The following is a 12,965-nucleotide window of genomic DNA, read 5'->3' on the forward strand; positions in this document are numbered from 1 at the left end:
AACATAGCTGGAAGGAGACCAAACATCTCTGAGTTTTCTTCTGTTGTCTTTGAAGGCCAGGTCAGTGGTGGTCTCTATCATGTATTTTGTTTTTTGGAGCTCAACTTTATTTCTACAATTTAATTTCCAGTATTTTTTTTTCCCAATACCGATTCCCGAAAATCTACTTTTATTTATTACATCGATTGTTTAATGTTCAGCATGCATCTCTCTTGTTGTCACCACTTCGATATTATGTATTTCTTGCAATAGTGTTTGATGTAAGTAGAAACAATCTGAAGAAAAAAGTTGCGGATGTTTACCAATGTACTTCAGAGCCATGTGTGTTAATAATTAGTCTGTTTTTGTATTTAGATACCATGTAAAATGAAAAAAAAATCCATCCAGTGATAGAATTTGGCAGAAAAGAAATTACTCAGTAGTAATGAAATTGGTAGAATCACTGATAATTCTATTTTATAGATAGTGTGTTAAATATTTCATTGAGGCCCATTCTGTCATGATGTATCTCAGTTTTCTAGGATTTTCACTAGACAACATCATTAAACATCTCTTCTGCCCTTCTTGAAAAAAGGCCTAGACCATGGCATTTTCTTTTATATCTTAAACTCTTTAAGATTAAAGAGTGAAAGTCAAACATACTGTATTTAAATGGTTTGTTGTAAACTTTATGATATGTTTCAAAGTATACCTAGGAATCATACTGTGTGTCATGTAAAGAAGTAGAGAACTATACTGTGTTATACTTGTGGTGATTAAAATAATCTTTAAAATAGCAGTTCAATTTTTCTGAACTTTGTAAGTAAACTACTCTACCACATAGCTGCTAAACATGGAGCACCATGGGTTTATAAAGTTATGTATTATTTTTCTACTTACAGTACATTTATAGTTAGATTACACTTTCAATACTGATGAAAGAACCCACTTGTTCTGCTTAAAACAGTACTTTGGAGTCGTTTTTTCACCTACTGTACTGTATGTGTCTGTGGTTTTCAGTACAAAGTGAATTTGTTGCAGAAATAGAATGCATTCTGGTCCTTTATTGTTGATTTTCATATTTGTGTGGTTTTAGTTAGGTTTTTACAGTTTTCTTATTTTTTTTAAAGTATAAGTCAAATATTTTAGTTTGCAGTGGTGTTGATGAGATTGAAAGATATACTGTACATCATGCTTACAAAGATCTTGCATGAGTTTCAGGGATACAGTCCTTATATTAAAAAGAATCATAAAAGAAAATTTCAGTTTGCCATTAGACTTGGATACTTTAGAAATGTAATATAATGTTACCAATAGATTGAGAGATATAGAGTGATCAGAAATAGTTATTGTTGGTCTAGTGCTTTTCATATAATCTATTAAGTGAATTAAAAATTAAATTAATCAGTGGATTCATTTCATTGGTACTACCCTGATAGGTCCTATGTACTGGGAAAACTATTGGGTTCCTTTAGGAGATATTGAGATTCTGCCACCTTAAAATGGATGCACTGATTGAAGTGCAATTATGCGATCCTTTGAATCTAAAAATTAATTTTTAAAGTTGTCCAGTAGATTCTGATTGCAGTGTTTTGTCTCATTAATTTTTCATGACGCAGTATGTGATTCTGAAGCAGGCAGTGTGATTTGTCTTGTTTAAATTTATTATATAAATTGTTGTTACACTGACTATGATTCACTTTATAACCATCACAGTTGTGGTGTGGGATTTTTTTGGTATTACTTAATATTGCAGTATTCCTGTCCATGGTATTTCTTGGTTCCTTAAACGATATTTTGAACTATATCCTGTTTATTGCAGTTAGGTACTATTGCCATCCTTGAGGGTAGGACATTGAGGAGGTAAGAAATTACATTCATAAAAATCTCATAATAATCGTTTCAATTATCAAGTGGGATAGAGGAAATGAAATCTATAGTCCTGCTGCAGGCTATTAAATAAAACAGTCTTAAATTCCTTCATTGTAAAGCATGGAACAATTGAAATACAATTATTTAGTGGAATATTTTAACACCAAGTTCCGTTCCTTCAGCTTACTGAAGGAATTTCATAAAGAAAAACGAATTGATTTGAATTTTACAACACCCTTCAAAGCTGGTGAAATCAGTTTGGTATTTCCACAATGTTTTCTGCCTTCTTTCCTGTTGCTAAATACTTTATATTTTTAGAAGACTGTATTCAGCCAGGTCCTGCATGTTGTCTTTGTTGGGGAAAATACATATTTTACATATGAGATGTGTCAGAGCTCATAGGTTTTAATTTTCATTAAAGAAAATAATTTTAGACCTGTGTAAATGCTGACAACTTTAAATGTTATTTCATCTAGTTTTTTTTAAAGATGTCAAAAATACCAGAATGTAAAAGCTATCGTTTGAAAAAAGTATAATTGATAAATTTTAAAAAGAATCTTAATTAAGTGGTAGATCACAGCCTTAGAAAAGACTAGAGACTAAGAGTTGAATTGAATGGTGATGGCTAACTGAATAAAAATCTTAAAATTAAGCTCTGTCTCTTTAAAAAAGTGCAGCTCAGGGCTATTAGGAATACTGTGTGAAGCGACCTGATTCACATTTGCATTCACTTGAATCTTTTAAGCCCTTTGAAGCTGTGATCTGTGTACAACGACCGATCTGCCTTATCACAGGAAGTGTTGCGGAAAGCAGTTGTTCTCTCTTTCTCCAGTTCCCAACATGTGTTGATTAACAACTGTGGTCTCTGAGAACTGATCATTTAGACACAGCCCTTATGGGGAAGTGAATATGGAGACATTTAAAAAAAAAAAAACTTTCAATAGTCATTTCTTAATTTATTTGGGGGAGCAAATGGTATAACATGGTTTTATACAAGATGACTAATGAACATATGTAAATTAACTTAAATTTTTGGAAAATATTTGCTACTTTTATCACTCTTATATTTATTATATACACAGCCTTGCAGAAGTATTCAGACCCTTATACCGAGTTCATAATATGTTGTTGTAAAACTTGCAATCACTTTGAAATAACAATCTTTAGTACATACACAGTATATTCCATGCACTCAAATTAAAAACAAAAAGGAAGACTAAATAGATAATATGAAAGAAAAATAGAAAGGTCTTCAAATTATTTGCTGTGTGAAATTTAAAATAAAATGAACACAAGTGGCTTCTGTCTACGTGCAATAATGGTGGTTCTCATGAACCACAGACTAAAAGCACCTCCTTCTGTAAGGTTCCTGGGTAGGTAGAGAACTCAAGCATGAAGACTAAGCTGCATTTGAAGCAGATAAGGGATAAAGTCATTGAAGTCATGTCCAAGCAAGCATGATGCAATCATCAAAAAAATTAACACAAAGCTGACCTGTATGGCATCTCAGGTTCCACATGTAGTTTGCAGCAAAACACCTGAGTAGATTGGTATAAATGTGGCAAAATGTGTTTTGGTCAGATGAGATCATATTAGAAGTTATTGGTCTAAATGCCGAGCGCTACATTTGGCTCAGATCCAGCATAGCCCATCGTCCCAGTTAACATACAGTAATCTCTACAGTCAAACATGGTGTTGGCAGCATCATACTATGGGAATGGTTCATCTCAACAGGACAGGAAAGCATGTATAGATTGTAGAAAAACAGACAGTGCAATGTACAGGAAAATACTAGAGGAAAATCTATTTCAGTCTGCCAAAGACCTAAAAATGCAGCAGTACAATGATCCAAAGCACAAGGCCATAGGTACACAGCAATGACATAACAATAAGAAAGTGATTGTCCTTGAGTGCCCCAATCAAAGTCCTATATAGAATCCTATTGAAATCTGTGGAGAGACTTGAATACTGCTGTCCATAACTGATCTCCAGGCAGCTTGAAAGAGTTTGGGTAAACTGGCCACTAAGCCAATATGCAAAGTTGGTACAGACCTACCCAGAAAGACTTAATTGTAATTGTTGTCAAAGGTACTTCCACCAAAACCAGAGTTCACTGGTCAGAATACTTATACAATCAACATATTTACGTTTTATTTCTTTCCTTAGTTTTAATATACATTTCCTGTATCTTATCTTACCCTTAAAAAACTTCAGTGTGCCCATTTATGCTTTGACTAAAAGATAGAGTTTAAAACATTGTTTACATTGCTTTTTTTACATTTGCAAATGAGACACCATAGAAAGGGTCTGAATACTTTATGTTATGTCAATGTGATGTGGGTTGAATGCCATGAGAGTTATTTCCCAAATAATTTGAAAGGTTGTTTCAGTTAACATGTGAATAAATAGCTATCGTCAAGGTTTTTTTTCATAGGGATCAGGTCTCAAAAATAACAAAAAGAGTAAATCGTTATACCATCTCTTGCTTTTCTTTGTATTAAGTTGCATTATTTTTTAATGTCTTTATCAGATGTTGATATAAAAGATCTTTTATTAGTGTCAGTTCATTGCTAACTGCATCTTAATGCAACTTTTGGTTTCTTAATAAATGTGAGCATGTTTATTACATACTTTAAATGGGATACATTTGACAGGCCATACTTGTGGATAACCATTTGTGTTTTAAGCATGCATTTGTTTTGGGCTTGGAGTGATTTTATTCTTTCACAGCAGTAATAAGATTTCATTTTGTTTTCATGTGCCTCTCCCACCTGCTCTTTTGTCATTTACCATGTTTTTTTCTGCTGTAATTGAAATTGCAAACAGCTGCAAGTAAAGGATTCCTTTAAGTAAGAAATTCCTTAGTATAGAAAGCCACTTACAAACGTTTTTTTTTAACAAAACCTGCGGCATATTACTTATACTACTGTAGCAATCCACATACTGTGACTCATTGTTGTGCATTTGAATTTTCCTCCCCATTATTGGATTTTTGAGATGCAGAATGAACTTTATTGTTGTTTTAGTCCAATTAACATATCTTTCCTTAAGTACATTGAGTGGCCAGATTGATACAGTATTATTTTTTAAAACTATAGTCCGCTTATATAAACCACATGGTTTTAACTTTTCTCTTATTTTCTGTTGTTTTTGTACATTTTATATACAACATGGCATCTTTCACTGTCAATATTACAAGAAAGCATCATTGACTAAGAGTACCATAATTAATCATGTCTTTCTAAGCACCTTTCGTACTTAAAAATTAAAGAAGTACACATTTTGCTCATTTTAGCTACAGCTCAATGGTGTCTCAGTATGTCGCAAAATATTTTTCTATGAGGAGTGCTGTCTTTAATTGGGTAACACTTTTGGTTTAAGAGAAGGTAATCGTGTTAAAAATAGTTTTTATTTGGAAGCTGGTATTTGTCCAAGGAAAAATTAATGGAACTGATAAATTGAAACTTCATAAGTGCTGTGTTCTCACCTCTGGGAATAGCTGCACTGCTTGATTTCATTCTCTTGGCATTTAGCTAATGATAATTAATTGTAGATGCTTTGTCTTAGTGTTTGTCATAGAGCTTGCACAACTACTAAAACAGTATATAGATGTATTTTTTAATCTTCTAAACAAGTTTAAATGCCAGTCTGACAATAAAACGTGTGGCATTCAGCACCATTTTCTTAGTCTCTTGTAGTGACATTAGAAGTGTTCTGCAAGGGAAAAAAATGAGCTCCTTTTTAGACATGACCACACACACATGGTATGTACTGTAGACCAAAGCATGTCTCTCAGCATACACTGTTAAAATATATATATATGTATTTAAGAAAACTAATCTGTTTTGGAGCCCAGCAAGATTTTCTCATCTTATGTTACCAAAAGTCTTTACTCCGATTTTCTTAAATGTGCTGAACAGAGTCATTTATGGATACAAATGCCCAGACAGCAGGGCACTAAGAGAGTAAAAGGAAAATTTTTGATCAGCCGAGTGTGTGATGGATAACAGAGCTACAACCAAAGGAAAAGCATCCATCCTTAGTTTTAACGTTATTTTTCCTATATATGTTGCTTAACTTTGTTTCCTGTTGAAAAACAGCACTATAGGTTTTTATTGCAGTCATTTATAAAGGGAAATGAGAGTAGTGAGGTGAACCACCCTGTTGGTACAAGATTCATAGAACTCAATTCTTTGCCTCAATGATCACAAGTAGGGGTAATTTAGTTGCAGTAACCATCAGTTTGAAAGTCAGAGAATCATGCCAAGAAATGAAATGTAATGCAAATGTATCAGTTGAATTATGAGGGAGACTGATAGTCTAGTTTTAATAAACATTTTTGCCACCTACTGAAGAGAAATTGACCCTTTTTATGTTTTATTAGGTACTGCAGGATGCATAAACTAAAACATGCGTTTTTATGCTGGCACTTCATTCTTATCAGAAGGTCAAATAGATTGTGGAAAATTATGCGAGAAGTGCATGCTTTGTGTGTTTTAAATAGTATTTCTCTAATTTTTCAATTTAAATTTGGCGTTACAGTCATCGTCTATACGTGTAAAACAAAGTCTTCATTTTTTAGAACACCTCCTGTATCAGCACCCCCCACTACTGTAAACCATATGGATTTTCAACAATGATTTACAACGTTTTGCCCACTGATTTTAACAGTGTAGCAAATGGCAACAAACCAAACAGCAAACAATATCACTTATCGGCAACTGATTTCGCTTATAGTTGCTCTATTCACTTCAAAGAACTTTCAGACCTGAAACCTTGATATGTTGGATAAATTATTCTAAGCTTAGCAGTGTTATTGTTTTAGAATAAAACATTGAATGCAGAGCGGAAAGAATAATCCATTGTGTACGAATGTTTGTTTATTTTCTGAGGTCCCATGGTGCCTGGACAGTCTCCTAGGACCTCCAGGCATTGCTGGGCCTCTGATTGAGAGCCAGTGAAATAGTTAATGTGTCTTTCATTGCAGAGGAAATAAAACTGCTGTTTAAAAACTTTTTCAAGTGCTTTTTCTGATTTGAATTTTGACTTTAAGGATTTTGTTTATACGGTGCAGTCTTGCATAAACCCAAGACATTTAGATGTGGCCATTATTAATTGAATTTTTGTTCCAGTAAATATATTCATCTATTTTTTGTTTAACAATTAAAACAAGCAAAATTTAAAAAAAACATAGAATTAGAGGGACACAAAATGCATGTGCAACTTTCTAATAAATCTTCTTCAAGTTACTCATCAAATACAAACATATAAAAGACAAATAAGGCCTACAAAATGATTAGCTTGTCATCTTTTTAATAGTTTTTCTTGAAATACACTTTCTCTTCAGGAAATTTAGGAAATTTCCATAAAGTTAATCTTAAAAGTGATTAGCAAACTTCTGTGAGCAAAACAGAGTCTTGTATTATTTTCCTGTGAACAGCTGGACTCCAGGCAATTTTTCTTTAATGTGTCCTAAAGTTTATTTCACTTTAACTTCAGAGCTGTTAGAGGTAAAATGCAGCAATTCATCCTATTCGGTATGCAGGTCTTGGCCAATATACGATTAGTCCCTTTCTTAGTCCCACTTTTTTAATTAAGAAAATTGATTGTACTCTCCATTTCAAAAGGCACATTATATTCTTATTAAGCAAGTTCTTGAATTAACACAATAATGGACAATGAATGTTCAGAAAAGGGAAGTAAAACAGCAATTTGATTTGATTGGTACTGGAGCATTAGTAATGCCCGGAAACTATAAAAAGCAGATTATACCATTTCTGATTTGGGATCAGTATTCTAATATCTTTTGGTTTCCCTAAAGTGATATTAAACACCACTATATCCAGTGAAATGGTAATAGTAAGGTGCATTGAGAACTTCCCATTTTAGGTCATAGAAGATATTATAAAATTGGCAAGTCAAGATGTGAGAATTTATATACACTATTCCGAAATGCATACTTTTCATTTGGTGTAATGTGACTGATGGCATTAATAACTAAAAAATATTAGCCTAGCACTGTTATGGAGTTAATTTTAAATATCCTTCATAGTTTCAAAGTGCACCTTCAGAATGATTCATTTTTAACACACCTGTGGCACATAACACATTGTGATTTCAAGCTCCCCCATGCTTATCTTTGACACTTAACCATGTTGCATAAAATTTAAGAATCTGCAGTCTTTTCCTATTATATAAGAAAATTAAAATATCCCACCTGTCACTGTTCCACTGATTCTGCCAGGCTGGGCTCATTCATTGAGCAACAATATACTGTAGATCCTATAAACTAAGATGGTTTCAGGTGAAGTAGTGGTGCCATTGTTATATCATAATGGTAAGGAAGATCAGTCCTGGGAGTATGTGGTTATGTGTTGCACAAGACTGGCAGTCAAGGAAGTTGAGTTGATTTTAGTGTTCTGCTGGGCATTTTTATGAACACATTTCAATTTCAGTGTGTAAGGTGTGAGTGTTGGTACACCAAACCAGATTGTAAAACTCAGCTCCTGAAGATCTGCCATCTTTTTTCTTATGTTTCATAGGTGCCACTTGTAACTCATAGTTTAAATCAGCGTTACACCCCAGGTGCTCTGGGTTATCTTCTTAGCTTTGTTGTTCTGAAAGAGACGTTAAGATTTTTGTGTGCTTGGTGTTTGTTTGAGTGGAACATAGTAACAATTTGTTTTCCAAGTTTGGCTTGGTGTGCCATTTCCAGAAGCCTTTAGCCTCAGGAAATGATGTAGAGTTTTGAAGTTTCTTCAAGCATCATATCTTATATGACCAAAGCGATGTTGTTACGATTATTGAAATAATTCTATGAAATTTTATTCCATTGCTACTGTATATGAAACTGGCACTGTGACGTAACTCCGTAAATACATGACAGTGGGATTACTTTCTATGAGGGTTTGGCAGTTAATACACTTACTGACCTTAAAAACTTTTTCTGCCTTCAAAATTAACATATGTGCCATAGGAGTGAGAAAAAATGCATTTGTTATTTGGCAACAAGATCCTACAGTGGATCAGCCATATTACAGGAACGACATCTGGAATGTTGTTCTGTAAAAAAAAAACTGTTGTATGCTGAGTGAAACTAATCTTTCCAATTAAAATTTTATACTACACCTTTTCCAAGTACAGTACATTGCTGTTCATTATGGCGGAACTGTTCACATACAATATATAAATTCTCCAAGTGTATAATAGACCCCTGGGTAATTAAATGCTATACTTATTAACATTGTTGTGGGGTTAAGTGGGCAAAAGCAGACCAAACTTAAGTACAGTTCTATTAAGTTTTTCCTCTGTTATTTAGGGCCTTTGCACTCTAAATCCAATCCATCATTTGTCAGCCCACATATGAAAAATGTTGTATGTCACGTTGATTATACATTGGATATGTTAAAACTGCATCGGAAATACTTAAATATTGCAGCAGTTAAAATAAATAAACAATATGTAGTATAAATGTTCATAAGCAAGAATACTCTTCAGATTAAAATACATTCAAATTATACATCTGTCATAGGAAAACAAACTTGCTATATAAAATGTCAAGAGTACTTTCTGTATGTGAAGTAAGATCCTGTATAACCTTTGTGGATATCCAGTTCTTCTGAACCATGACAAACAAATGTTTTTTCCTAAACCCTTCAACTACACTTTATTCTGACAGTACTTATCTTGCACTCTGATAAAGGAAGGTTGTCATGGGCTCAGTATTGTATGTTCATGTCATAATTGTTGTAGAATATGATTTTAAGAGTTTGAATTAATTGCTCTGCCTAGATTGCAAACCAATTGAAATTTGTGGGTTTGTGGTTTGTGGAGGGGGAGGGGTCACTGCACTTCCATACACAAATAAACTTGAAAATACACAATTCAATAGTGGTAGTAAATGCTGTATACAATAATATACAATAACAGCTTATTTCTGCCTAGCTCCCTGGCAATAGCATTCAAGTGTCCTTGTATCCTTTATTTTATTATACTTTTCCTTGGGTTAAGCTACTTGAAAGTTAAGCTTCTCCAGAGTTATGTTGAACACACAGACATGGAACGGAAAACATCTGTGTGTAGTAGACAAGCTGATAATCATTGATCGGTCTTATTGTTAATGGGTGTCAAAGTGGATCATATTGAACTTGTTCAGATTGATGTATCACAGTTATACGATCATTTTAGACATGGTGGGCAACATGCAATAGGGAATACATATAATGATTGTTTTGCAGAATTTTTCCACACATAAAAAATTGGATGTGTGATTAGATGCATTGTGCATAGGTTTTTAGTTTGCCAAGAGATATAAGCTTTTCAAACGGTCTACATTTGTCTAAGTTTGAAAAAAGCCAGCCAAACATAGTATGATTTTCTCAATAAAGTGGGCTAGAATTAGTAGGGAAAAGTATAGAGACATATACTGAGTGTTTAATTTAATTCTCATTCTTGATTAAAAATGGAAAATATTTGAGAAAACATGATTTGTGTGATAACAGCTCTCTTAAGGTAAGGGGGTGCCATGAATTTGGCTAGTATGATTAAATTATAAATATGGATTGTTTAGCAAATTCTGAAATTATATGTTTAAAAATGTAAATGGTTTGTCACGTAATTAAGGTACTTATTCATGTTTCCAATGGTGTTCTTTGTGAAAAAGAATTTGACTTATTTCATACAACCCAAATGAATTTTGTACAGAAAAGTCACTTGAACAGTGATTATTGTGAAATAGTTTAAAGTAAAAAAAAGACAGTACAGTGGTGAGACAGGGTGTGGCGATGTCAGAGAGCAGTTTACTCACATTTTGTCTGTCTTTTGTTTATAATAAGAACAATGTTCTGAACGGCATACTTTCAAACAGAAATCACCTTCACCTTTAAAACAGTAAAGAGAATATTAATTGTTATAAAAAGATATAAATGTATGATTGTGTTCAGTTTTAGATGCATGACGTTTTAAGCACATAAGGTAATGTCTAGATTTGATCTTTGTGCAAACATTTATTTTCAGCTCCTTTCTGACATTTCAAAACCCAAGTCTAAAGGAACTAAAACTTCTACTTTTTGTGTATATCTAGAAATAATACACAGTCTCACAGTCTTGGCTATGATATGAAAATGACTGCCTTGTAGTTTAATATATGCTTTTTCTTATAAAACATATTTTAGCAAATCCAAAAGGTACATTTTCTAAACACCTCAGGAAGTACTTTCAACAACATTAGTAACTTTAATAGTATTTTTTGTAAATTGCTGTATTTCTACTACAGATGGCATTGTTTTTAAAGTAATATGTACAAACTTAAAAGGGACTTCCTCACTTTCCTCACTGATTTCCAGTGTTGTTCTGTTGTTTGTTTGTGGTGTGTGTAATGCTTGTGTTATTAGTGTTATTTGATGTTCAACAGAGTTGTTAGCATGGTGTTGTAGAGCAAGAAAAGAGAGACATCATGGTTTATTTTTTTAATGAAATGCTATTGTAAATTTAAGAATATTCTCTACTCTTTGTAGTCTGGTAGTTATACTACACTGCCACTAAATCTGAGCGTTTCTTTTCTTTCTTGGTAGATATGGTCCGCAAAAAGAATCCCCCTCTGAGAAGCTTTGGTGGCGAAGGTGAAGGTCCAGAGCCCACAGGTACTGAGAGTGAGGAGTGTGTGAGGAACAAAGACCTATCTTCAGATCTCATGCAAGACGACCTCAGTCAGGGAGATGTACTGGAGCCGGACAAGAAGGAGGATCATTATATGCTTGTCTCAGAGCCCTCTTCCAGCATCAAAAAAGACTTGAAAAGCTCAACACCAAGTGAAAGGGCTGGCTTCAATTATGAAAGCCACAAGAAGGGAGGAAATGTTCCATCCTTCCCCCATGATGAGGTGACAGACAGAAATATGCCGGCTCTCTCATCTCCAGCTGCTGGGGGAGTCTGCGATCTGCTGAAGTCTCCTCCAAGATCAGATCCAGATGATGTCAAGGATGGGGCCTGTGGCCCATCTGGGGACCTATGTGAGGCAAAAGAAGGGCACCAATTGTCGCCAGGGGCCGTGAGTAGCAGTGTTATAGTGCAAGGTGGTCAACTGGACCAAGGAAGCCCTGCCCCAGATGATGAGTCTGTGGCCTCTGAAACCCCTTTAGTGCCTTCTACAGAGCCTTCTGTTGAGGGTGTGGACAGATCAAAGCCAGAGACCCAGAACAGCGACAGCTCTGCCGACATGGCCCCCTCCTCCCCCAAACTGCAGGACTTCAAATGCACCATCTGTGGTTATGGCTACTATGGCAACGACCCCACAGATCTCATTAAGCACTTCCGCAAATACCACCTAGGTCTACACAACCGCACCCGGCAGGACACGGAGCTCGACACCAAGATCCTGGCTCTTCACAACATGGTGCAGTTCACTCACTCCAAAGACTTTCAGAAGCTTAACCACAACATGCTCACTGGGGTTCTCCAGGACATTAGTGCCCAGCGACCCATGGTACTCAACGGGACTTACGATGTGCAGGTTAGTATACGTTGTGACCAAATTCTTCTAGATTTCTGAAACTGAGCTGTTGTTTTTTTTTTTGGACATATGAAGACGTGCATTCAGGGATTTCCACTGGCTCATAATTATGGAGCTTATTTAGAGTCTTTTAGTTCAGCCACCACTACTTTGGAAATGTGTAGGCCATTAGCCAGCTAGAATCAAGATATCCCAAGACACACAACTGCCTGAGTTCTTCTGAAGTTACCCAGGCTATTTCCAGTTTTCTGTGCAATAGAGACAATTAAGATTTGTTTAGAACCTTTTAACTTATGATGCTGTTAATACGTGCAGAAACTCTTACAAAATGTCTTTGTCAGAGTCCAGTTCCCTTTCTTGATGTGAATTTTGGTCCTTTGTATTTTTTTTAAAGAAAGTATTAGGAACAATTTAAAAGCTATTTGTAGATCTGCTGACATTTTTACTAAAGGAATTTTTGTAACGTAAGTACTTATTCACTAACTTAATCCATCAGTGAGTAATAAGTAGGTTTAGAATTTCAGGAATGTTCAGAAAAATATAATCAAAGTAGTTGTTCAGTTTTCAAAAAGGTTTCCTAAAAACAAGTTAAGATTTAACTTCA

General features: G+C 34.5%; 1 protein-coding gene across 1 annotated transcript in view; it reads left to right on the plus strand.

Moving 5' to 3' along the window:
* The window catches only part of trps1 (trichorhinophalangeal syndrome I), a 138,115-nt gene that overhangs the window by 12,993 nt on the left and 112,157 nt on the right, over positions 1–12,965 (plus strand). Inside the window, exon 2 of the mRNA XM_088928427.1 lies at positions 11,424–12,361. Within this exon, the coding sequence (XP_088784553.1) occupies positions 11,426–12,361 (936 nt within the window). The 5' untranslated portion in view covers positions 11,424–11,425. The remainder of the gene's footprint in view (positions 1–11,423; positions 12,362–12,965) is intronic.

The sequence above is a fragment of the Atractosteus spatula genome, chromosome 12 (genome assembly GCF_055471065.1).
Source record: "Atractosteus spatula isolate fAtrSpa1 chromosome 12, fAtrSpa1.hap1, whole genome shotgun sequence".
NCBI classification, from domain to species: domain Eukaryota; kingdom Metazoa; phylum Chordata; class Actinopteri; order Semionotiformes; family Lepisosteidae; genus Atractosteus; species Atractosteus spatula.